A 23,589-nucleotide genomic window follows, 5' to 3' on the forward strand; every position below is an offset into this window, starting at 1 on the left:
TTCAATCGTACGACGCATCGGGAAGAGGGGGGAGACGGAACATGCAGATGCCACAAAGGGGGAAAATATGGGGACGATTGATTGATGACAAATAGATAGGACAGCAAAATGCCAACAATTAGCAGTCAGTCAGCCATACTCATAATATCCCATCGCGCGAAAGAGGAAGTTCTGTCTCTCTGTCTGTCTGTCTGTCTGTTTGTCTGTTTGTCTGTTTGTCGTTTCTTTTGTTTGTTAGTTAGCATTCTATTCTTATCATCGGTGAGTGAGTCCCTATCGCGCCCCGACTTGCCCCGACTTTACCCGACTTTTACGCTGTGACACGGGTATGGCACTGGTTACAGCAAACATACATACATACATATATAGGTATAGGTATAGGGTTTTCTACAATCTCTCGAGCAAATGGGTTGCGGTTGTAATCGTTCTTGGTTTTTACATAGTTATATGAAATTTCATTGCGGATGCTGATTTACGGAGTAAATTATATATTTTTCTTTATTTTCTTTTCTTCCTTTTCTGCTTCATGTTTTGTTTTCCAGCTGTTGACAGAGGGAAGAAGAAGAAGAACAACAACTGAGACGAACCAAAAGCATAGTAAACAGCGCACGATAAAATAAACAAAATAGCTAGAATTGGAATTTTTTGTGTAAAGAAACTAGAGGAAAACCAGAAACCGTGGTGGACATTAATTAGGAAGCAGAAGAGGAAAGCCACATTTGAAAAAGTAAGAAGAAACCCCGTTAAAAAAAAAAGAGACCACTATGAAAAACATGACTCGTTGAAACGCACAGGAAGAAGAGGAAGAAAAGGAAAAAGGACGAATCTTCCTAACAGACAATTAATTACCAAGGGAGAGACAACATTGGAAATTTTAGTCGACCTCCTCGACGGTGGGGCCGTCGTCGCCGCCACCACTAGCATGTCCAGCTCCAGGTCCACCGGGGAAGCCGCCGGGCCCACCAGCACCGGGGAATCCGCCTGGGGCACCCTCGCCGCCGGCACCGTAGAATTTCATCATGATCGGGTTGGCAACACTATATATATCAATTGGGTCACCCAGTTAGTTGTACCGTTGCTTTGCTCCAAAGGGGGCGGCAGAAAGGATTGAGAAAGAGAGAAAAAAAAAAAAAACTCTCAGGTTATACGTACGCTTCAAGTTCCTTCTGTTGAGACTCATACTCCTCCTTAGTGGCAGTCTGGTTCTCATCTAGCCATTGGACAGTCTTGTCGATCTCAGACTTGAGCTTCTCCTTGTCGCCAGCCTCGAGCTTCTCGTCGACCTTGGAGTCGCTGAGCGTGTTGCGGAGAGAGTACGCGTAGGACTCGAGGCCGTTCTTGGCGCTGATGCGGGAAGCCTCGGCTTCATCTTCAGCCTTGTATTTCTCGGCTTCAGCCAACATGCGCTCGATCTCCTCCTTGGAGAGACGGCCCTTGTCGTTGGTGATGACGATCTTGTTGGTCTTGCCGGTACCCTTCTCGAGGGCAGAAACGTTCATGATACCGTTGGCGTCAACGTCGAAAGTAACCTCGATCTGGGGAACACCGCGGGGCGCGGGCGGGATGCCGGTGAGCTCGAACTTTCCGAGGAGGTTGTTGTCCTTGGTACGCGCACGCTCACCCTCGAAGACCTGGATGAGGACTCCAGGTTGGTTGTCGGAGAAGGTGGAGAAGGTCTCGGACTTCTTGGTCGGGATGGTGGTGTTCCTCTTGATGAGAGGAGTCATGACACCGCCTGCGGTTTCGATACCGAGAGACAATGGGGCAACGTCCAAGAGGAGGATTTCGTTGGTAGACTTGGAAGACGTGTCACCAGACAGGATAGCAGCCTGGACGGCAGCACCGTAGGCAACAGCTTCGTCAGGGTTAATGGACTTGTTGGGCTCCTTTCCATTGAAGAAATCTGAGACGAGCTTCTGGATTCTGGGGATACGGGTAGAGCCACCGACGAGAACGATTTCGTGGACGGAGGATTTGTCGATCTTGGCATCGCGGAGGACACGCTCGACGGGTTCCATGGTGGAACGGAAGAGATCCTGGCAAAGCTCCTCGAAACGAGCACGGGTGATAGAGGTGTAGAAATCGATACCCTCATATAGGGAGTCAATTTCAATGGAAGTCTGAGCAGCAGAGGAGAGGGTACGCTTGGCACGTTCGCAAGCAGTGCGGAGACGGCGGAGTGCACGTGCGTTGGCGGAGAGATCTGGAGGGTGGTTAGTAAAGGTAAGAAGAGAAAAATGGGCGCGAGGGGGAGGGGGAGATTGTAGGCTTGTAGGTTTGTAACGATAGGACGGGCCAAAAAAAAAAAAAAAATTTAAAAAAAAAAACAAAAATCTGGGGATATTTCACTAACCCTTTTTGAATTTTCTCTTGAACTCCGAGACAAAGTGGTTAACGAGGCGGTTATCAAAGTCCTCACCACCCAAGTGGGTGTCACCAGCAGTGGACTTGACCTCGAAGATACCCTCTTCGATGGTGAGGAGAGACACATCGAAAGTACCACCGCCCAAGTCGAAGATCAGAACATTGCGTTCACCATCAGCTTTCTTGTCGAGACCGTAAGCAATAGCAGCCGCAGTGGGCTCGTTAATGATACGGAGGACATTGAGGCCGGCAATAAGACCAGCATCCTTGGTAGCTTGACGCTGGGAGTCGTTGAAGTAGGCGGGGACGGTGACGACGGCATTGTTGACAGTGCCGCCAAGATACGCCTCCGCAGTCTCTCTCATCTTGGTGAGGACCATGGAGGAGATCTCCTCAGGAGTGAACTCCTTGGTCTCACCCTTGAACTCGACTTGAATGACAGGCTTACCGCCCTTGTCGGTGATCTTGAAGGGGAAGTGTTTCATGTCAGCCTGGACCTCAGGGTCGGCGAACTTACGACCAATGAGTCGCTTTGCGTCGAAGACTGTGTTGGCGGGGTTCATGGCGACCTGGTTCTTCGCGGCATCACCGATGAGGCGCTCTGTGTCTGTGAAAGCAACGAACGAGGGTGTGGTTCGGTTACCCTGGTCGTTGGCAATGATTTCGATACGGTCATCACGGAAGATACCCACGCAGGAGTAGGTGGTACCCAGATCGATACCTGTTGCAAGCCAACGTAGGAGGCCAGTCAGCAAGCAAGACGAAGATGGAACGAAGATGGAACGAAGATGGAAAATGAGCAAACACGGGCGGGTTCATAGACATACCAACAGCGGGAGCCATGATGAAGAAATTAGATGTCAGAAAGTGGGATAAATCGCCAGCACTTTAGGAGTGTGTATACAGTAGTAAGTAAGTTGCAGGTGTATAGGCGGAAGAAGAGAACTAGAGAGGATAGCGATGATGGGAGGAATGGGAGAGAAGAGGAAGAGGAAGACGAAGATGATGGAGAAGATGAAGAAGATGAAGAAGATGAAGAAAAGAGGCAGTGGTGAGGATTAAAAAATGGGGAAGAAAATGAAAAAACAAGAAGAAGGTGGGATGTTTTGGTTGTGCGGGCCAAAATTTGTTTATATGCGGGCGGTGGATTCCGGCGCCAGAAGCTTCTAGCAAGTTCAGCGGCTTCGATGGGCGTCCACCGCATTCCACCGCCATCCATCCCCCACGACGACGACGTGAACACAACACAACAACACAACAACAGAACAATTTCCAGCAATTAATTACAATCGATTACAAACTACAACCACACCGACAGTTTGTCCCTCGGCCAAGCAGCTGCAAATCTCTAACACAATTGGGTTGTTTCTACGGCAACTGGAATATTCCAGTCCGTGGGTGGCTTTAATGAGGTAATTAGTTATGACGTAATCACGAAGTGGGCTGGCTGCTTCCCTTGCCTGCGAAGAACCTTGGACGGTTTCGCCAGAAAAGACCCTTTGGAGCCTGGCAGCAACCGGAAGCATCAACTGCACTTAGTGAGCAAAAGTGCGGCAGACAAAGCCACCGGGAGGAACACATTGGGGCCCAAGAATGGGAACAGAAGAAATTGTTGCGATCAGAGCCTGGTTGGTGGCTGTAATGACGAAGGTGACGGAGTTTTTGCGTTTTCACGTGACTACCACATCCCAGAACAGTTTTTTTGATACCAGCTCTCTCAATTGGCGGTAAGAGGTCCATCAACACAAGTTTTTCTACACAGAGTACTAGTACAACCATGACTAGTTCAGCAAACCTTCAAGTTGCTCTATGGTTTCAAGTCACCTTGGAAGCTGAAGTGTGTATGTTATGTTATCTACCAGCATAATATTCAGCACTCAGCTACTGCCATAGAGAACACTACTCTCCTTTCCGCTGTTTCTCCCAGGCACAGTTCAGGTTGGTTCATCTGAGTCAACCGTGCCATGATCGCTCCTAATACCATTTGGACGACCAGGAGTGCTTGCTCTAACGGGAAAAGGCAACTCTTGGTCGCTAACTATAATGCCGTTGACTTCAAAAGAGATCTCTGGCATTGGAGACGAGCCTACCATGCCTAGAGACTGACTATCAGCAAATTCAAAACTTGGTCTCAATGCATAAAAGAATTTGAAAGACATCTAAACATGGACGAACACATCTTCTCGATCACGCATGGGTGGCTTTTCCTATTGAAAAACAACTCACAAGTGTTGGGAAAGTCGCATATGATTCGAGCAATTGGCGCCAACAGAACAGTCTGGATATTTCAACACGACAATTGGGGCATCTTCTTTCCCTAAAGAGAGATGGTTTATGACTCTGGGGGAAAGTGGTAAACCATTACTATTCAGAGGAAACCGTTTGTCTTCAAACTCATCATTTCTTCCTCGATCTGGCTCCACTTTGTTTACATGCATTCCTGACCTTTTACAACGGACTCACTGACAGTTCTCAATCAGTGAGCGTATTCTCGCGAGTGTGCTGGAACAATTTAGTCCTTCTCTGGTTCTTCGCTTAAAAGTCCCTTTCTACTCCGAGAGCTGTTCTTAGTACTGACTTAGACACAATCACTGATCCGAAACTTCGAGGAATTTCTCTGTCGCGGTCCTGGTTGCCCATCCTACTCGATTTTCATTGAAGTTATCAGCACACCATCTATATTAGACATCTAAAAATCGGTGGTTCCAATACTGAAAATTTGTTGTCTATTAGAAGTGGGATCGGGGATAGGGCACATCTTGGCAATCTGCAGAGAATCGGAGAAGGATAAAGATATCCGTCCATCTGATGGATTGGGTGGTTCATCTTTCTGCTACTAGTAGTTATGGAGTTACGAGTATGTAATGTAACAGGCGATTTTGAATAACTAGTTAGTAGTTAACCAGCAGCGTATGAAGGAGCATAGCAATTGGTGTATGTAATTACGGTCCTGAGAAGAACAATTTAGAACGGCATATAGCAAGAAGCTTGCTGGCAACTAGATGTCAGGTTCACTCTTTGAATATAGTAAAATCAACCGCTGGGAGACCTGATAACAAACGAGTAATCATCTGTGTATACAAATCATGGATACACTTCGAGTTTGAATGCATAAATATTTAGGGCTTCTCCGGTCATCTGACTCTCTACTCCTGTGGTCTAGACCAGGATCGCGACTTCTGCGCCAACTTGTCCATGCCTCGTCTTCCTCTCAAAACAAACACAAACAACTGCAATACCCCTTCCAACAAGTCTTTACCTCTCTTCTCAGAAGGAATTCTTCGTTTTTCTCTTCTTCTCCACACTGCTTGTTTACCCCCTTTACTGCTTAATAGCTCTGTTATCACACCATGGGCGAAACCGGAGCTGCAACCTACGGCAGCAGCGCAGGTAGCGGCGTCGATAAAGGCAAAGGCAAAGCAGTGGACAACCACCTGGCTGATGATATCAGCATGGGTGAGGATGAGGAGAGCTCTTCCGATGAGAGCACGGCTGATTTGGTATGTTTCTTTCAAAGAAAAAAAAAGGAATTGGGGATGGTGGTGGGGGGAGGACGTCGCTTCTCGTAATTTTTCCAGTTGCGCGTAGACAAGTCGCGCGTCCTCCTTCCAAGGAAGAAACGAATGTCCGCTAACAAATTCATTTGGTTTTATCTACAGACCGTCGATGGTAAGAAACTTTCGCATCCAATTTTAGCCGCGCCGTTCTGGAAGACATTGAACCTATCCCATAGAGATCTATTTCCATACCAGCAGCGCGTTTTGGTTCACACACGTGTTTTTCCCCCTTCGCCACGTTTCTCCCTCCCTCCTCTGCTTTCCGCATTAGCCAATTGTTCTTTCTTCAGCCCAACTAACACATTTTGTTGCCGGGGTGGTGGGGCAAAAAATGTAGAAGACGAAGAGGATGTAGGACAAGACAACCTCGAACCCATATCCGCCGAGAACATCATCGGCGATGGCCGACGCACCCGTGGCAAAACGATTGATTTCGCAGCCGCCGCGAAAAAAGCGGAAGAGGACGGTGAGCCGATTGGCGAGGACGATGATGACGACGATGGAGATTTCGAGGCTCACGATGATAGCAACATCCGCGATGATGTCGATATGATGAAAGACTGAAAATAGAAAGAAAATGATAACTATAGATAGTTGTGAATGAAAATGGAGAAAGAAAAAAAAATAGTCAAAGCAATAAGGGGAAGCAAAAGGACCATCTGATTAGGTTTGTTTAATAATGATTCAATGAATGAAATACAATCAAAATACAATAAATAAATAAATAAATAAATAAGAAGAAAGACTTGTGTGCTCATTTTACTTCTCCCCCGCTCGTTCTTTTACCACCACAATGGGAGGAACAAAAACCAGAGGAATCATGAAGCTACGAAGCTACGGATCCTTGTGCTATGCATCCCCTCCGTACCGTGCTAGGAAAAGGGAACGACGAGGAGGAGAGTTGTCAGATATTTTGCGACTCTAACGGGGTTAGCACATTTTATATGTCCAACACAACACAACACATCAAATGCAGATGCCACTTTTACTAATCCATCGTACTGATTATCGTATAATTGCGAAAAGTTGCAAAAAGTTGCACAAGCTTCCTGTCAGGTCCTTTGGTCGAACACTCATTGTGTTCATATCATCCTTTGCATAGCGACTCATGACTACGCCATCTTTCCTCAATTGTTTATTGATGGGAAAATGGGCTTGAGCTTAAGCCGAAAGACAAAATAATATAAGAAATTTCAAAAAATGAATTTTAAAATAGGGTACCTAATTTTAGCCATGATAAACAGACATTCGCTGTAAGTAATTGAGCAAAACGGACAAGTGAGGAAAGAGGACAGAAAGAATATCCAGGATGTAATCTATTTTTGTGTGAAAGAGAGACTGGAAGTGGAAAAGGATATAAACTACACAATAGGATTAAACATAGGAAACCAGCACTCCGTTCATCTATTTCTCAGGTTCGAAAGGGAGTATTTTGCCAAACGCTTTACGCAGCGTTCCGATCTTTGTCTCTTTCCATTTCAACGGCTGCTCATCTGTTTTCTGCAAGGTGAGGTTCTTCTCCTTTCTAACGGGCCCAGTCGATGCCAAACGCGCGTTCAAAACAAGGAGCCAAGTCATGAGCAGCGCATATTTCTTCATCCTCGCCCCTTTGCTTTTTACGTTCTAACTTCCATTCAAGGCCTCATCCAGAGTGGAATTTCCCACAGGGAGTTTCAAGATGTTTCCTAATGCTGAAGCAGAAAAGTATAGCTCCCCAAGGCAGAACTGGGACTGAGTAGATAGAAGGCGCTGCCGGCATTCACTACTTGATCCGAACAACTTCATATCACGAAGAAGGACCTTCGAATTGTTATGCAGGGTCGGGTAGACATTTTGTAAGGAGTTTAAACTATCAGTCGCTGTGATCTTTATTTCAATGGCTTTATTTCATATAGGAAGGAATTCATTTTTCCAGGGGCCGCGAAGAAGGCTTTTGGTCCACACATCGTGATCAAGCCGGGTGTGCACTGGGCGTCCTCTCGGGGTTATACTCGTAACAACGACATCATCAATCAACTTTCCCGCTTCAATCTCTGCTGTAATCCAACCTGCGAATATCATTAGCCGGAATTCCACCATGTGAAACAAGAAGGTACCTACAACTAACTTAGCAAATAATTTTTGGAGAAAATTTCTGATTTTCCAGTCCCAAGGTCTACAGTAACCTTATCATCCTCTGGAAGTGCGTTAATTGGAGTCATTTGCCCAGCATCGATATTCTCCGAACTCGTCTTTAGAGGTGGTCGGATGAAGATTTCGCTTAAAGATCTTTTTCCATTGATCTTCCGCAGTTGCACGAGTGAGGCCTGAGAGCTTGGACAACGAGTTGAATTCGGAGACAGTTTGCTTTCCAGTCAGACAATGATTTCTACAACAGATTCATTGAAGCAGTAGAGTTTCCACATAACGTAAATGCTGTGATCTGTTAGAAGCTGGACTGCGGCCTTCATGCTATTGCTGAAAATATAGAAGTTGTATTTCGAAGGTTCGGGTTCCAAATCGAGAGCGGAGAGAACTGAACCGAACGAGAGTCCATGTTCGACAACTTGCTCCCAGCTCTTGTGCACTTGTTTATACTCCGTCCTGCTTTCTTCGTAGCATCTCAGAAACCATGCCTGATCGATTTCGGGGTGAATATTCGCCATTTCACAGTAAGATTGAAAGGATGACAGAAAAGTGTGGGAGATAAACAAATTTTGTAGTGGCTGTTGGGAAGTAGGAAAATGGAAGTGTGTAAAATGTGAGGTTCAGAGTTGTTATTGTCAGTGCTGTGTTGTGAGTTCGGCCGTGACTTCCCAGCCCCTTTTTCCCTAGGGTCGATTCTTCTTCCCTTTTTTCTTACCCTTCGAAGGGCCACTTCCTAATCCATTCCAAAGTTCTTCTTCACTCTTCAGTCTCAACCCGTTTATCGAGACCAGTGACCTGAACTTAGAGTCCTTGGCCAGTTTTTTGGGGTTAATATCAAACATCTTCTCAAAAATCGGTGCCAAATCATGTGCTGCACACACTCGAAAATCTCCGCTCTCCACCCGCTTCTTCAGTCGACGATTCAGCCGTTCCTCCAGGGTGTGCTGGATTCTCTCTTTCAACGTTTCTCCATCATGGCCCACGGCAGTCCTTGTAAGTGCTGCCACTTCTTCCGCATTAAAATACGGTTGGCCTAGGTAGGTAACATCCACAACGCTCTCCAGGCGCTCTCGTGCAGTTGGATCGGTGGCGAAATTGCGCAGGTCATAAACCAGGACATGGATCCGATACCAGAGCGTTGGGAACTTGTCACTCTTCAGGTCAGAGATGTGAAATGTTTTTTCTGGGTCCTCTGAGAGGCTCAGAGCTCGAGTCTGATCAGCCAAGTCGTTTGCATCCATTTTTATGAGCGCCCTATACTATGTAAGGTTGGAGAAGTAAAGTTTCTTAACGTAGGCGGTTTGTAATATGGACCTTAACGCGACGAGGAGCGCTGATCATCGAAGAGAATAGGTAAGAAAGGGGAGAGAAGGATATAGCGCAAATAGATGCTAAGACATCTTCGTTAAAAGCACTCGGATAGTCAGACATCTAATTTGGAAGCTCTTCGTTAGCAACTTCCATAGATGACTGGGTATTGGCTCAAACCTTAGGATCTATAAAGTGCAGATCAGGATGTCACTGATAACGCTAGTCCGGAAATAGGTAAGCTACGGCGTCCGGTTCCGGACTTTTTATTTTTCCGGAACATAACTGAATAATTGTTGTGCCACTGGGGCAAAAGAGCTTGTAGCTTGTAGGAGGATAACGATGTTGTGTATATTATTACCTAGCTAAGCGAGAACAACACAATAGGTTTGCAAGAGGGGTTGAGCCCTGTCGGTTATTATCATCTATCTAGTGGCTAATATAGCGATGGATATGTGTGGGGTCACGTGGAATAGGGCTTGTGTAGGACCTCCAACAAGGTGTTAGGGGTTTGGATTGATTCATCCCCTCTACTACCAGCATGGCGCTGGTGGTGATTGAGCTCCTTTGCCCCAGTGGCCGTAGTAATGCCTAACAGAGCGCGATCACCACCATAACTTCCGTCAAATCGTTCAATTCTAACCTCAATCTCGATCTAAATCAGAAATTAGCGCAATCAAACTCTGGGGCGTGAAATACAATAAAATTACCTGATACATACGGCGGCTCTTGTTCCACCCATGTATCGCTGATGATGAGTGTTTCGGCTCTGGGGTGTTTTCTGGTATTTTCCTCATCAGGGTTGTTGGAAAGGTGGACGCGTCGTTGGCAACAGGCTGAGCAGAGCAAGCCCTCTCAACACCCTACAATGATTAGTTGTGGTCAGCGAGCCTTTCAATAGATATTATTATTTGAGATAGAGGGAGTATGAGCAGGCATACCTCGACCCATGGCGGCAAAAAAGAAAGGGCATCCGCATCTGACTTTCAAAATTCGCCCATTTTGAAAAAGCACAACTGTATCAGGGTACCGATCATTGGCAGGAAGCTGGTATGCGATTGCAGCGTCGAGATTTGATAGATATTCGGGCAGAGGATCTCGGCATCTTTCAGCTTCTGGTCTCCATGGGTAAGGCCCCATTCCTCCCCGGTTAGAAACCTAATCTTGTGAGATTTGTAACAATTCACACCAATGACCTGCCAGGTTAGAGTCGCTTACCAGGACAGCCACAGACAACCGTGCCAAACGGAGTGCGTCCAACCGCTTTACCAAGCGGCGAAGGCGCTCTTTTGAGGATTTGAAGTCCTGATCATCATCCGATTCTATCACTCCACCAAATACCACTTTGTCTCCTATGGGATCATCGAACGCGCTGCCTGACGAGAAAAGGCTGGCCACATTCTCCCCGGCCACTACCCCACAGAAAGTAAACGCGCCCACGCATGACGTGCCTCAATAGAGGCGCATCAAACACCTAGCATGATTATTAGTATATCCATATTGCTAAAGACGTGACTTACCTATATAAAATGCTGCCTTGGAAGAATGAAATGCCACCTGGGAAAAGAAGGGATAAAAGGGGAATACTCACAGGTTTGCGGGTATCGCCTGCAGAGGCACATGCCTCGCAACATTTTCGGTATCCCCAATTTGGGGATCCAACGCTCACAGGTACGACCCATGGTTATCAGGGTGTGATAACATAGCACTATGACCACTAGGTTATCCATAGCAAAAAGCCAACGTAACTATTTGTTAAATGGTTCGCTCATAGTGATATATGCGACCGCTAGCCGCAGCATAGTGGGCAACCACATCCAGGGAGCAGCAGAATGTTTAAAATTTTTAAATTTTCAAAAATCGCGCAGGAGGGCAGAGAATTCTTTGACGATGGTCACGGTAAAGAGAAGAAGAAGAATCAAGAACAAAAGGAATTATTTTTGTCCCTTCCCTTGCCCCTAGCAACTATAAATTCACTACCATATCGAGCAATTGAATAACAACACATAACTACTTCTTATATCGGGGATGTGATTACAACACATTATTGCCTACATCTACTACGCGATTGATATACCGCCTTCATCCAACAATATACTAATCGGGTATATGCTCGATGCAAGCGTGCTTATATGCAATCAATATACATATATATATATAAGTCGGCGAGGGCAGCTCCTAGGAAAAGGGAGGGCAACTGTAAAGCACTCGTTTACTATTTCCTTACATATCCTCATTTATCTTCATTTATTCTTTTCTTTTGTTACTATGTTCTCACTACCACTGTTTCTATGTATATACATATATATACACATGTCCTGTACTTCGCGCATCTTCTTTCCTCTTCTCTTCTCTTTCTGCTCTTAGTGATTAGCTACTACCTACTTGCTATCTACTAATATCATTACTATTATTATCCCTTTCTACTATCTTCTGCTATTCAACCTAGGTGGACTGTTTCTCATATTTCTGCGGTAGAAAAGGTCTTGATGGGAGAAGTTCGCACCATCTTCTTGGGATTGCTTACAGCCCCTTGCCGTCCTCGTTCTTGTGGTGAGAGAGACAGTCAGTCGTTCTGTCATTTGATATGCGGGTTGGAATAGGCATCATTCTGTCACTAGAGTTGTTTTTCAAGGTAAGATTTCCAAAAGATAGGAGGAACAAGATAGGAGGAACAAGATAGGAGGTCCCCCTTTAAGGCGGTAGGCTCGATGCTAGCTGGTGAAAGGAAGAGAAGATTGATGCATCAACAATGAAGGCAGAGAATGACTAGTCAACAAAAATAATTTAATTATTTATAAAAATATTTTACCAACTAGTTCCTAGCTAACTAGTTAGTTAATATCTCACCATTCAATCCGTCATATATAGTAGTTATATGAATGGAATTGGCAGTGTAAAGTTAGGAGGTCCTTATATTGTCTTGGCAAAGGCTTCTTCGTAAGTGCGGTCGAGTCGAGCCGACGTAAGGATCTCCCGTCCAACTCTCTCCCGTTTTTTCTTCCCCAACACAAATAATGCCTGTCCCTTGCGTTCCATGCTGATATCGCAATAATGGCGTCGAGGTATGTCTTACAGAAAGACAAATTTTATCGGCATTACTTTTTCTATGGGCACTCTCCCCCTAACATCTCCCGTTTTGACAGGTTCACCCATTCCACGCTTCACCAGCGCGATCCTCGAGCTTCCTCGAGCCTCTTCGATTCATATGGTGGCGGTAGCAGCGAGAGGGCTCGGCATGGAAGCAGGTCGCCAGCCGGCAAAGTTGGCGGATATGGCTTCTCCGGGTCGCCGAATGGAAATCCAGACAGAGGTGCTTCGGCAGGGTCTTATCGGGTGGCAACGCCTAACTCGAGGTATGTTTGGGAAAGGGACCCCTTTTTTTTCCAGAGCGCCGCATTTGAGATATGTGGTTTTTAATCGAATGTTTGTTGAATGTATACAATGGAACAGTGTGACTTGTGCTGACAGGAACGTATATCCAGAGGCCAGTATTCCGATGCAGTGCTTGACTCACTCGAGTCACAGAACGATGTGGAGCTTGAAGGCATGTCCGCGAAAGTGAAAATGTTGAAAGATGTATGCGTTTGCAGCAACTCCTCATTCTATTCATTAGTGGCTTTCCCCTTGTACAAAAAAGTCCTTCTAGATTTAGTTCCTAACCCGGTTTTTTATATACAAAAAAACAGATAACCATTGCGATCGGTGATGAAATCCGCGAGTCCTCGGCCCTTGCCGAAAAAATGAACGATACCTTTGACAGCACCAGAGTGAGGTTACGTGGAACCATGAATCGGATGCTTGTCATGGCTGAGAGAACGGGCGTTGGCTGGAGAGTCTGGTTAGGCTTCTTTTGCGCCGTGTTCCTGCTCTTCGCTTATGTGTGGCTCTTTTGAATCTGGACTCTTGAATCTGGAAAATCAATAGAGAATCACACCAAACATTCTCCCCGAGAGTGAGGCGATGAATTTACGTCGGCATTACCGCGCCTGGATAACATCAGATGCAAACATGGATCACGGATAATAAAGGACATGGGGGAAGGGAATAAACCATGGGATGCCAGGGGTATCATATAACCCTTTCTTTGATGCGGAAAACAAAAAGGGGAAACTCAGTTCTTGACCTTCCCCAGCTTGCCTCGCCGGTCCGCACCCATTTTCTCCATGGGTTGTTGTCTCTCTTGCGTGACTCAATCTCGACCTGGCGGACGAGATGCCATTTCTCTCTCCTCTCGACAACGTCACACAATGAATATCATGATATCTAATCCACTAATTTTTAACGACAATTACCTATATTAATTCACTAGCCTCCTCCCTAGCTCATCCGTTGTTCATCTACCATCATCGCCTGCGTGTCAGTTTTGATTTTATCCATGGATATGCCTTCACAACCCATCCCTTGGCTGGCAGCTAGGAAGTGAAAGAGATACGAAAAGGGACATGAAGGCGGATTAAGCGATTTTTCTTTCACTACTCACCCACACACACTCGCACACACGCACAAAACCGGCTATTTATTTTCATGAATGAACAAACATCGAGGGACCACCTAAAGTTAATGGTGTTTCGCTCTTCCTCGGCCTTTGTGTCTTTCCGTTTCGTTTCACTGTTTCTTCTCATTGGGTTTCAAATTAATTATTATATTAATTTTCGATATTTCCTATAAGGCACGGCACCCTCCTTGCCACTTAGTATGAACCCTGGTTTTTCACCCTTGGCAGAGGATAACGAACTCAGTCGCATATGACTTTTTTGATGTACACATATCAACCTTTGCTTAACATATTTTCTCCTTCCTTCCTTTCTTCCTTTTTGAGCGGGAGGCCAAAAAAAAAAAAAAAAAAAAAAAAAAAAAAATCAATAGAGTCATGAGCGCGGGAGATTTGTCCCTTTTTTGGACCTGATGTATTTTGTAATATCAGTCATAGATTGGCAGGTATCAGATGCGGGGGTATTGGGTGGGATTGTTTCTCTTAGACAGGCGTGGGATTTATCCTTATCGTTATATTTCCTATTTGGTTTCCTCCTGATCCATGGAGTGATTTGGCTATAGCTGTGTCTAGGTTGACGACGGGCAGATAGACAAAAAAGTGCAATTGAATTTACATTTCCTGTTTTCTTTTGGCCTTTTTTTTATTGGGAAGTTGTAGTAATGTATGTATGTCCATGCGATGTATGTTTATGCTAGTGATAATAGGTACGAGAAATTGATGTATTTCGGCTGTGATATCCTTAGTCCCCTCCCACCACCCTCCCGCCAGGTCCAATACCGACACAACTCCCTTGTCTATATTTACGAGCGTGAAGAGAATTACGGTGATTTTAAAGGGTACTTTAACATAATATGCATCATCAACGACTCATTCCATCAGACAAAAATGATGTATCCACCCCTAGTCCCTAGCCTAGCAGAATTCATGGATTTAGTTTATTACCATAACGAAAGACCTATAGCCATCTAGACTGGCTGCTCCATAACTCCTTGCTGTGCTACGTTAATCGAAATAAAGCGAAAGCCGAAGAAAATAAAGATGCAGCCCCCAGCATTTTACTTTTCCGGTGAAAAGCTTCATAAACGGGTATGTGGTCTTGAAGTCATAATATATGGAAATTATCAATACAGGGTGACCGACCAGAAAATATCACGCAGCCACTACAAATCAAGACTATCTGACGATGCAGTCATCGCAGACCGTCTCCTCGGCCTCCTCCGTTGGTTGCGTAAGTTTTCCGGTGATTCAAAGCCAATGGGACTATTATCACCTCCGCCTCCACCCCATCTCCGCAAAAACTGACTTTCCGCTTCTATCTCGCGGCGCACAAAGGAAGAGCTTGGGTGAAGATCCGGTATGGAGGAGGCTGGCATGGCGGAACTGCTTGAATGGAAGTGGTATGCGGGGGATGCATGGGTATCCACTTCCATATCTGCGGTTGCGTATGCGTCCTCCTCGTCCTCCTCCTCATCGTCTTCATCATCCTCGTCGGTGTCAGTGTGCTCCCACTGTTGTTGCTGTGCAATGCCATCCTCCGCTAGACTGGGGATGTCGGCATCGAGATCACGTTCCATCATACTGTCCTCCTCATCCCTCAATCCCGAGGCAGAGAGAGGTGCGGAGGGTATATCATCGTCGAGGTCAGGCTGATTATCGAAATAATCACCATCTTCATCTTCGTCATCCTCTTCCTCATCCTCATCCTCATCCTCATCCTCATCATCCCCATGCTCCTCATCATCGATACCAAACCCATCGGGCACCTCATCATCCAAATCTCTTTCCATCAGAGCATCCCCCTCCTCCAATCCCTCCTCTCCCTCTTCAACCAGCCCCTCTACATCCCCCTCCTCCGCTTCATCCTCCCCTTCCCCATCCGCATCTGCATCGGGAATATCATCATCCAAATTTCTTTCAAATGTCTCCCCATCCTCGCCCTCCTCCTCAACTCCACCACCGACCAAATCCGCCCCATCTGCCCCAAAATCCATCCCCGCCTCCGCCTCCGCCGCTGCCGCTGCAGCCCCTTCCTCCCTCTCCGCCTCCTCCTCCCGTACGCCCAGCATTGTCTTCGAGCATCCCGCCGGCTTGATCCACGCGTATCCAAATGCAGCGATGTTCTGCTTGCGGACCTGCAGCGCGTGTTCCTCGAGAAGTAGTGTTGCTAGGGAGTCGGCTGATGATGAGACGGCGGCTGTGGTGGCTGCGATTGAAGCGTTGTTGGATCGCTGAGCGCCATGTTGCTGCTGTTGTTGGTGCGGGCGGCGGGCGTGTGAGCCCTGGTGATGGCTGTTGTTGTGGTTGCGGAATCGGTTGGGATGGGAAGGTATGTACCAGAGGGAATGTGACTAGATTTGGGGGGACGGTTAGTGGTTTACCTTAGGATTTGGGGGTGATGCTGGGGTTATTTTTTATTTTTATTTTTATTTTATTTTTCCCTGGTTGTATGTGGAGGGAATGATATAGAAGCAGCTTACTTCACGAGGTTCTATGAGGGGGAGTGAGGAGAACATTTTCGGGGTGGTTCTCTTCTCTTTATTTATTATTTGAATTGTAAATTATAGGATTGCTTTTATTTTATCATATTTTATGATGGATGGTGTAATCTGACACAGCTCATTGCGCGCGTTATCCTTTTGTATGTTGCCGTGTGAAAGTCGAAGCTTCCAAGGTTGTCAAGAGAGCGCAGAAATGTCACGTGGTGTGAGTTTTCAGCCCTTTGAGGGCTACGGAGCACAGATCGTGCGCCCGATCGTTGCCAAAGGCGAATGAGAAGCATGGATAAGACATTCCCAGTTCCTTGGATAATCCGTATGCATTCCAATGACATGATTGCAAGCTATGCTTGTGCGGACCGTGGAGTAGGAGTATGCAAACCATAAAGGTCATGGCTAGTACTAAAGAAGTAAAAAAAAAAAAAAAAAACCACACGACAAAGAAGTGAACATAGCCCATCCCATCCAACTCCTAACTAATTAACCACACGTAATCGTATTGAACATCGTACTGACACAATGTTGAGGGTTATCGCAAACCCCACCGCCCTTACAGCAGACCTGAAAAAACTTGTTCAAACACGTTTTCCCCTCGCAGAGCCATGGTTTTTCCGGCGGGCAAACCGGCTTGTTCTGTCGCGGGGCAAGAGTCGCCATGATATCTTTTACATGTGTGCGACGGCGATAGGACATCATCCTGGACCTTGTGGAGTCTTCGACGGGAAGATAATCTGGGTCGAGCGTGTTTACCATGATACCTGGGGCGAGAGCAACGGGCGTATTTTCGATAAGGTTGATTCTCGGTGACAGGGCGGTGGCTATATCCGCTATGAAGGAAATGTGCAGGAGAATGGGAAGGAGTACGTAGGACGGTTGCATTGCTGGCCGTGATATCTCACTAGGTCTGCCGGGTGTGGGTATGAAAGAGGAAGAGAGAGACTCAAGACTTATCAAGACTTGCAAAATTGCTTTCGAGATATTCAAGGGGATCAATGGAAAGATATGCGGTAGACTATTGTTGAAGGAAAGAAATGTTATGGTGGAAAATTGAAGGTATATATTTATACCCTCTCCCCTCTTGCTCTTTACATAGAGGGAGTGAAAGGAGAAGGTAATTCGCATCATGGATACTTCCGGGATAAGACTCAGGTCTTGAATCCAACAGCACGATAACAAGGTGTTGAAATAGAAAATATGTTATGACGGCCACAGGGAGGTGAATCCCTTCGTCTATAGGTAGACATAAAGGATAGAGCGCATTAAATACCGAGGCACCAAGCAAGACAAACAAAGATAAACACAGGTCAACATGCTCACTATATGAAATACTCATGCATTCCCTTTGAAGCAAGGTGTGCAACGGAGATTTCATTCAACTCTGCAAACAGCAATTCGATTGACTGGATCGTTGAGAAGATAACGCGCCTCGTCCAGAGTCTCAGGGCTAAGAGCCTATTGCTTCCATATCCCGGGGACCCCGCCATTCCCCATACTGGCCCCACAGCACAGAGCCCGGAGTACAGCAATTTGGATGCTGTTGACATCGCACAAGGCAAGGACGAGGATGAGGACGAGCTGTAGTCAACGATGAACCCCTGTGGATTACATAACCCGCTCAGGCCAGGCTCTAGACCAAATGGGGACTAGTTGCGCACTTCCTCGACACCTGAATGCCAAGACCCGGCACCAGAAAATAATTACGGGCTTGGCGACAAAAGTGAAGAATTGTCGATGGTGTTGCTTTTTTTTCTGATTTCCCTTTTTCTACTCTATACCTTTCTCCTTCACCTCGCCGTTGATTTCCTCCTCCTATCCTGTTCCTGTGTACCCCGTCGCTAAGTGTGCTTTTGCAGTTGCGCAGAAAGCCATGTCTCCCCCAGCTCCTGCAATTGCTCCCGGCGCAGGTTCCGCCGCAAAGGATGCCCAGAGAGAATCGGCGATGGCTCGTCTGCTCGGTTCCGGTATGCTTGTTACTGTGTCTTTTGAATGCTAATTAAGAAACCCCCCCTTCTAACAGTTGCCTCTAGGTTCTTCTGGCATTGCTGAACTCCTCATTTTCCATCCCGTACGGCGCCTTCACCCCTCCTTACCCAGGATACCTCCAACTAAATTCTTCTGTCAATTCTCCAGGTTGATACCACCGCAAAACGCCTTATGAGCAATCAAGGAAAGGTACAGTTATGACCAGATACATGCCGCCTGAGATGCCAACTGAGATGTTCGATGCCCAGTGCACTCACACTATCTTAAGATCGCTAGCGTTTCCCAATTGAACAAAGTCGTCTTCAAAGACTTCGCCGATGCCTCCATCGCTAAGAAGTTTACCTCTCTCTTCCCCGGTCTCGGATATGCTGCAGGATACAAGGTATGTTGTTGCCAGTGAAAATCAATACCTTATTTTCTGGTTGTCCTCTTTGCTAATACTTAATATCTATTTTCTTCGTCCTCGCGCGTCTTTAGGTATTGCAACGGATATATAAATACGGCGGACAACCATTCGTCCGGGATTATTTGGCCAAGAACCATGGCTCGTCGTTCGACAATGCGTTTGGCAAGGGTACTGGGAAGGCGATCATGCACGCCACAGCTGGAAGGTAAGGAGGAGGACCAAATAAATGAGACTGATAAAAAGCCCCTCTAATATGATCATCTTTTCTACAGCTTGATCGGCATTGGAGAAATTGTGCTTCTCCCGCTCGATGTCCTTAAGATCAAGCGACAGACCAACCCAGAAGCATTCCGGGGCCGCGGCCTGTTCAGAATTATCAAAGATGAAGGAATGGGTCTTTACCGCGGCGCAGGCTGGACCGCAGCGCGAAATGCCCCCGGTTCCTTTGCGGTATGTTGCAATATATATCAAAAATTAAGAAAATAGTTTTGCTCTGATTACCCGCCAAAACATCATCTGACAATAACCACCAGCTCTTCGGCGGCTCCGCATTTGCCAAAGAATACATCTATGGCCTAAAGGATTACAACTCCGCTTCTTGGCTACAGAACTTCGTCGCATCCATCGCCGGCGCAAGCGCCTCCCTCATTGTCTCCGCGCCGCTTGATGTCATCAAAACCCGGATTCAGAACAGGAATTTCGAAAACCCAGAGTCTGGCTTCCGGATTGTCAGCAGCATGATCAGGAATGAAGGTCCGACTAGTTTCTTCAAGGGATTGACGCCTAAGTTGCTGATGACGGGGCCGAAGCTGGTGTTTAGCTTCTGGCTTGCGCAGACTTTGATTCCGGCATTTGGGAAGGTTGTGTAACTGGGATGTTGTGCAAGGGGGGGGCGCTCATATGAAGATAGAGTGGAGCGCAAAGGTTTATTTTGTCCCTCTCTATAATGAGTCCTTTTCTTTCTCTCTTCTTGTTTCTTTTCGGTTTTTTCTGTATTGCCTTTAACTCCGCCATTTTCATGTTATATATAGACTATATGCGCGTTAGGCTTTTGTTGGGATCTTATATACGGGTCTTTTGTAATTTTATGTTTGTCACCGCTCCGCCTTTTTTTTCCTGTTTATTTATGAATCAATATCTATATAGAGAGCATGGTTGAGTTGCTGGCGTTGGGATATGATTGATCTAGCTATAAACAGTTATAGGTGGGTCGGGTTACAGCGTGTTTGAACCCAACCCTCACAATAACCTGATTATATGCAGAGACACAGTCACTCAGTCATCAACACCACTGTATATAACCTGATTATTGCTGATGTGTGTTCAATTTCATATTCATATATACAGAATACTTGTATTTAGTAAGAGAAATACTATTAAATTCAGATATATATGACTTTGTATATAGAAAGTTATATAATCACTAGCTAAATGATCTACTTGATTTTATCTCTACTAAAAAGTTACTAATTTCAGATACTGTATAGAAATATAAATCAACTATCTGAGTATTATATACAGTCTATACAACTAGATCTAACTCTATAATAATAATATATATATATCTATAATAATAATAAAGAAATAAAAATTAAAAAGAGACAGAATAGAATAGAATAGAAAAATAAAAGTTTTATATATACTTTATTCAATGAAAATAAAATTATTCTGTGTATTAGATTAAATATTATAATTTATATTATCTACTGCTGATATTTATAGCTGTGATAACTGTCTATTATAAAAATTATTATATATATCAGACTGATCTGCAGAGCTGTGGAAAGAGCAGTATACTATATAATTATATTATTTATAATTAATATATACTTCTTCAAAGTAACTGTATATACAGCAGTATAATAAAAATGATTTAAATCTAAAAAATATATAATACTGTATACAGTCTGTGATAAAAGTTCTATTATAAAATTGAATCAGAATAGTATTTATATATAATAGATGATGAGACAACACTTGATCAGCTTTGATATATATATAAATATATAATATATTAAAATCAGAGATAGTAAGCAGAACACAGAATTAAAAACTATAATAAAATATATTCAACTAAAAATTGCTGATATATATTATATTATACTCTGATTATTTTTATCATTTATTTTAATATTCAGTAGCTGAATAATATAAATTAATTAATTTAATCTGAGTCAGATTCTACTGAGTAATAACAGAATTATATAAAATAAAAGTTTTTATATTATAATCAGCTTTTTATACTATACAATAGAAAAATAGAGAAGTATTTATATTATTTATAAAAAGAAAAGAGATACTGTTGAAGAATAGAAAAGAGCTGATTTTTTTTTTATAAAAAAAAAAATTAAAAATTTTCTCTGACTATATATACAAATCTCTGTCAGTGTTCTTCTTTTTTGATATAATAAAATAAATATTTCATACAGTATATAAAATGAGAAAAAGATAGAGTGAATAATAAATAAATAATTTTAATAAATTTCAATAAAAAAATAATGAATTCTGATGTAAAAAAAATTATATATACTAATGAATAATAATAAAGAAACTGAAGAGAGAAAGAGAAAAAAAGTTGAGAGAGAAGACAGAGAAAAAGAGGATTTTATAATCAATTTATTATTATTATCATTATAAATGAAAGAGAAAAATGAAAATATTTTATATATAAAAGAGAAAAAAGAGAAAAAAAGAATATTTATTTTTATAAATTCTACTGAGACAGTCTGTATATATAAATAAATAAATACTCAAGATTAAAAAATATATAATATAATATAATTAATATATATAAATTATCTTCTTACTCTTCTGAAAAAGACAAAGAGTTTATTCAAATTTATTTTTAATTATATATATATCAACTTAAGCTTTTTTATAATCTCTAGAATAGATCTTAATTTTATTATATAGTGACAGCTGAGTATTTTATTAATGATTATTTTCTCTAAAAAAGAGTAGAATTCTGTAGTATTATTATATAAAAATAATTTAACAGCTGTAAAAATCTCTGAGCTGTAAAATTATCTGAATTAAATAAACTTTTACTATCAAGCTACTTCAGACTTATATCAAAGATCTTAGAAAAAGTAATATAAAAGAATCTATTCTCAGAATGAAATCAGATAAATTATTTATTTATTTATAATTAGAAAGATTTCTTCAACAGCTCTGATAAAATAACTGTAGTTTATAAAAAATAGTAATTATTTAATAAGCTAGAATTAAACTCTGTAATTTTTTATATAAACTTTCAATTAATTTGACTGAGATAACAGCTGATTAAAAAGTTATTATTTCATCACTCAGCTCTGCAGATACTGCTTTTATTTATTTTATTAAACTCTATTTTCTATATATCTATAAATTATTCAGTATGAATCTTCTTTGTCATCTCTAATATATCTATATATATAAAAAACTTATTTATTCACTCAAAATAAATTCTGTAGAAAATCTACTTATATAGATTTTTATTTTTAAATAAATGAATATTATATCAGAGCTAATAATAATAGAACTGAGATAGAGACTTCTATATAATATTTTATCTATAGAATAGATAAAATATAATCTGTGATATTAAATAAAAAATATAATTTTTATACTATATAATAATTAAATATTCAAGTCTATTATTCTAATTTATTTTACTATTATTTATAATCTGAATAAGAGATCAGCAGAGTGTTGATTTTTTATTTAACAGCTCAATTATAAATAGATTAGTTAATTATATCTTTTATCTAAACTATTCTCTCAGCAGTATATAATAATTTATAAAAAAATCAATTATTATATAGAGAAGAAACTCAATTATATATTTTTCATCTCTCTACTATCTCTTTCAGTATTAATATATAAAATTTATTATATTCAGTTTAATATAGCTATTTATTAAAATATCTGTATTTCTATTTATAAACTCTGTATATTTTTATATATATTTTATAAATCTGTAAATTTTTAATATACTATTTAAAATCTGATCAACTGAATGAGAATAAAAATTCTTCTATCTATTCTACTGTATATAATACAGATTAATAAAAACTACTTAATATTATTTAATTAAATTCTTTTCTATTATCTATACAATCTTTTCTTTTTTAATATTTATATACTTTTTTTTAAAATGACTCTCTCTGAGTAAATAATTGAAAATTTTTTTACTAAAAAATCAGATTATCTTCTGCTCAGAGATAATCTAATTATTTAAAAACTTTTTTTTATTATATTATTTCTATTATACAGATAATGAAGATTGAGTAGTAGTAAAAAATTAATCTATCAAATTTCATCTCTCTTTATACACAGAAATAAAAAAGAAATAGAAATAAAATAAATTTATATATTACTATTTATTTATTCTGTTTTTCTGTATATATTATCTATATATTCTTTGATCTATTTTATCTGCTGATTCTCAGTATATTCTCTCTCTATACTATTATCTCTATAATAAAATCATACTATAACTGTTTTTATACAGCAGCTGTTTTAACAACAGTATTAGCAGTAGAGATTATTATCAATCTTTCTCATTTATACAAAGATGCAAGAATTTTAAAATAGATGAATAAAAATAAAAATAATTAAGAATAGAAATCAATACAAAAGCAGAGAAAGAAGAATACAGTAGTGAGATGATAATTATTAAATACACATTCAGAGAAAGGCTGATACAGTCATTGTATATAATATTACAGAAAAATTATCTCTTTTATATGATCAAAGAAAATAGCTCATCATATGGAATATGTATGGGTTATTCAGAGGCCTTGGCTGAACACTATAGAAACACATGTTCAAACACAGGCAAATCCACCTTCATATAACCACTAGATATTA

At 42.2% G+C, this 23,589-nt stretch overlaps 10 protein-coding genes across 10 annotated transcripts; 4 read left to right on the forward strand and 6 right to left on the reverse strand.

Moving 5' to 3' along the window:
- Positions 1-402: 402 nt before the first annotated feature.
- Positions 403-3,315, reverse strand: HCBG_07920 (hsp70-like protein; the record flags this gene model as incomplete). Its single annotated transcript, XM_045434969.1, has 4 exons — positions 403-1,037; positions 1,153-2,203; positions 2,354-3,085; positions 3,192-3,315. 4 exons carry the CDS (start codon positions 3,205-3,207, stop codon positions 875-877), a joined length of 1,962 nt encoding a protein of 653 aa, XP_045284275.1.
- A 2,226-nt stretch (positions 3,316-5,541) lies between these two features.
- Positions 5,542-6,682, forward strand: HCBG_07921 (uncharacterized protein; the record flags this gene model as incomplete). Its single annotated transcript, XM_045434970.1, has 3 exons — positions 5,542-5,864; positions 6,024-6,033; positions 6,259-6,682. The coding sequence occupies 3 exons, from the start codon at positions 5,715-5,717 to the stop codon at positions 6,483-6,485; spliced, it is 387 nt and encodes a 128-aa protein (XP_045284276.1).
- A 643-nt stretch (positions 6,683-7,325) lies between these two features.
- HCBG_07922 (uncharacterized protein) lies at positions 7,326-7,499 on the reverse strand (the record flags this gene model as incomplete). The annotated part of the gene is made up of 1 exon (XM_045434971.1): positions 7,326-7,499. One exon carries the CDS (start codon positions 7,497-7,499, stop codon positions 7,326-7,328), a length of 174 nt encoding a protein of 57 aa, XP_045284277.1.
- A 309-nt stretch (positions 7,500-7,808) lies between these two features.
- Positions 7,809-8,566, reverse strand: HCBG_07923 (uncharacterized protein; the record flags this gene model as incomplete). Its single annotated transcript, XM_045434972.1, has 3 exons — positions 7,809-7,969; positions 8,029-8,227; positions 8,294-8,566. 3 exons carry the CDS (start codon positions 8,564-8,566, stop codon positions 7,809-7,811), a joined length of 633 nt encoding a protein of 210 aa, XP_045284278.1.
- A 165-nt stretch (positions 8,567-8,731) lies between these two features.
- Positions 8,732-9,289, reverse strand: HCBG_07924 (uncharacterized protein; the record flags this gene model as incomplete). Its single annotated transcript, XM_045434973.1, has 1 exon — positions 8,732-9,289. The coding sequence occupies one exon, from the start codon at positions 9,287-9,289 to the stop codon at positions 8,732-8,734; it is 558 nt and encodes a 185-aa protein (XP_045284279.1).
- Positions 9,290-9,819: 530 nt separating this feature from the next.
- On the reverse strand, positions 9,820-11,038 carry HCBG_07925 (uncharacterized protein; the record flags this gene model as incomplete). The annotated part of the gene is made up of 4 exons (XM_045434974.1): positions 9,820-10,011; positions 10,067-10,219; positions 10,575-10,768; positions 10,948-11,038. 4 exons carry the CDS (start codon positions 11,036-11,038, stop codon positions 9,820-9,822), a joined length of 630 nt encoding a protein of 209 aa, XP_045284280.1.
- A 1,344-nt stretch (positions 11,039-12,382) lies between these two features.
- HCBG_07926 (V-SNARE) lies at positions 12,383-13,856 on the forward strand (the record flags this gene model as incomplete). Its single annotated transcript, XM_045434975.1, has 4 exons — positions 12,383-12,421; positions 12,503-12,712; positions 12,842-12,935; positions 13,046-13,856. 4 exons carry the CDS (start codon positions 12,411-12,413, stop codon positions 13,250-13,252), a joined length of 522 nt encoding a protein of 173 aa, XP_045284281.1.
- Positions 13,857-15,014: 1,158 nt separating this feature from the next.
- On the reverse strand, positions 15,015-16,367 carry HCBG_07927 (uncharacterized protein; the record flags this gene model as incomplete). Its single annotated transcript, XM_045434976.1, has 2 exons — positions 15,015-16,202; positions 16,332-16,367. The coding sequence occupies 2 exons, from the start codon at positions 16,365-16,367 to the stop codon at positions 15,015-15,017; spliced, it is 1,224 nt and encodes a 407-aa protein (XP_045284282.1).
- A 264-nt stretch (positions 16,368-16,631) lies between these two features.
- On the forward strand, positions 16,632-17,930 carry HCBG_07928 (uncharacterized protein; the record flags this gene model as incomplete). Its single annotated transcript, XM_045434977.1, has 4 exons — positions 16,632-16,721; positions 17,160-17,209; positions 17,539-17,565; positions 17,738-17,930. The coding sequence occupies 4 exons, from the start codon at positions 16,632-16,634 to the stop codon at positions 17,928-17,930; spliced, it is 360 nt and encodes a 119-aa protein (XP_045284283.1).
- Positions 17,931-18,139: 209 nt separating this feature from the next.
- On the forward strand, positions 18,140-19,937 carry HCBG_07929 (mitochondrial carrier protein; the record flags this gene model as incomplete). The annotated part of the gene is made up of 7 exons (XM_045434978.1): positions 18,140-18,310; positions 18,377-18,414; positions 18,480-18,521; positions 18,601-18,714; positions 18,810-18,943; positions 19,011-19,188; positions 19,272-19,937. 7 exons carry the CDS (start codon positions 18,217-18,219, stop codon positions 19,605-19,607), a joined length of 936 nt encoding a protein of 311 aa, XP_045284284.1.
- Between the last annotated feature and the right edge of the window lie 3,652 nt (positions 19,938-23,589).

The sequence above is a fragment of the Histoplasma capsulatum genome (assembly GCF_000150115.1).
Source record: "Histoplasma capsulatum G186AR genomic scaffold supercont2.14, whole genome shotgun sequence".
NCBI lineage: Eukaryota > Fungi > Ascomycota > Eurotiomycetes > Onygenales > Ajellomycetaceae > Histoplasma > Histoplasma capsulatum.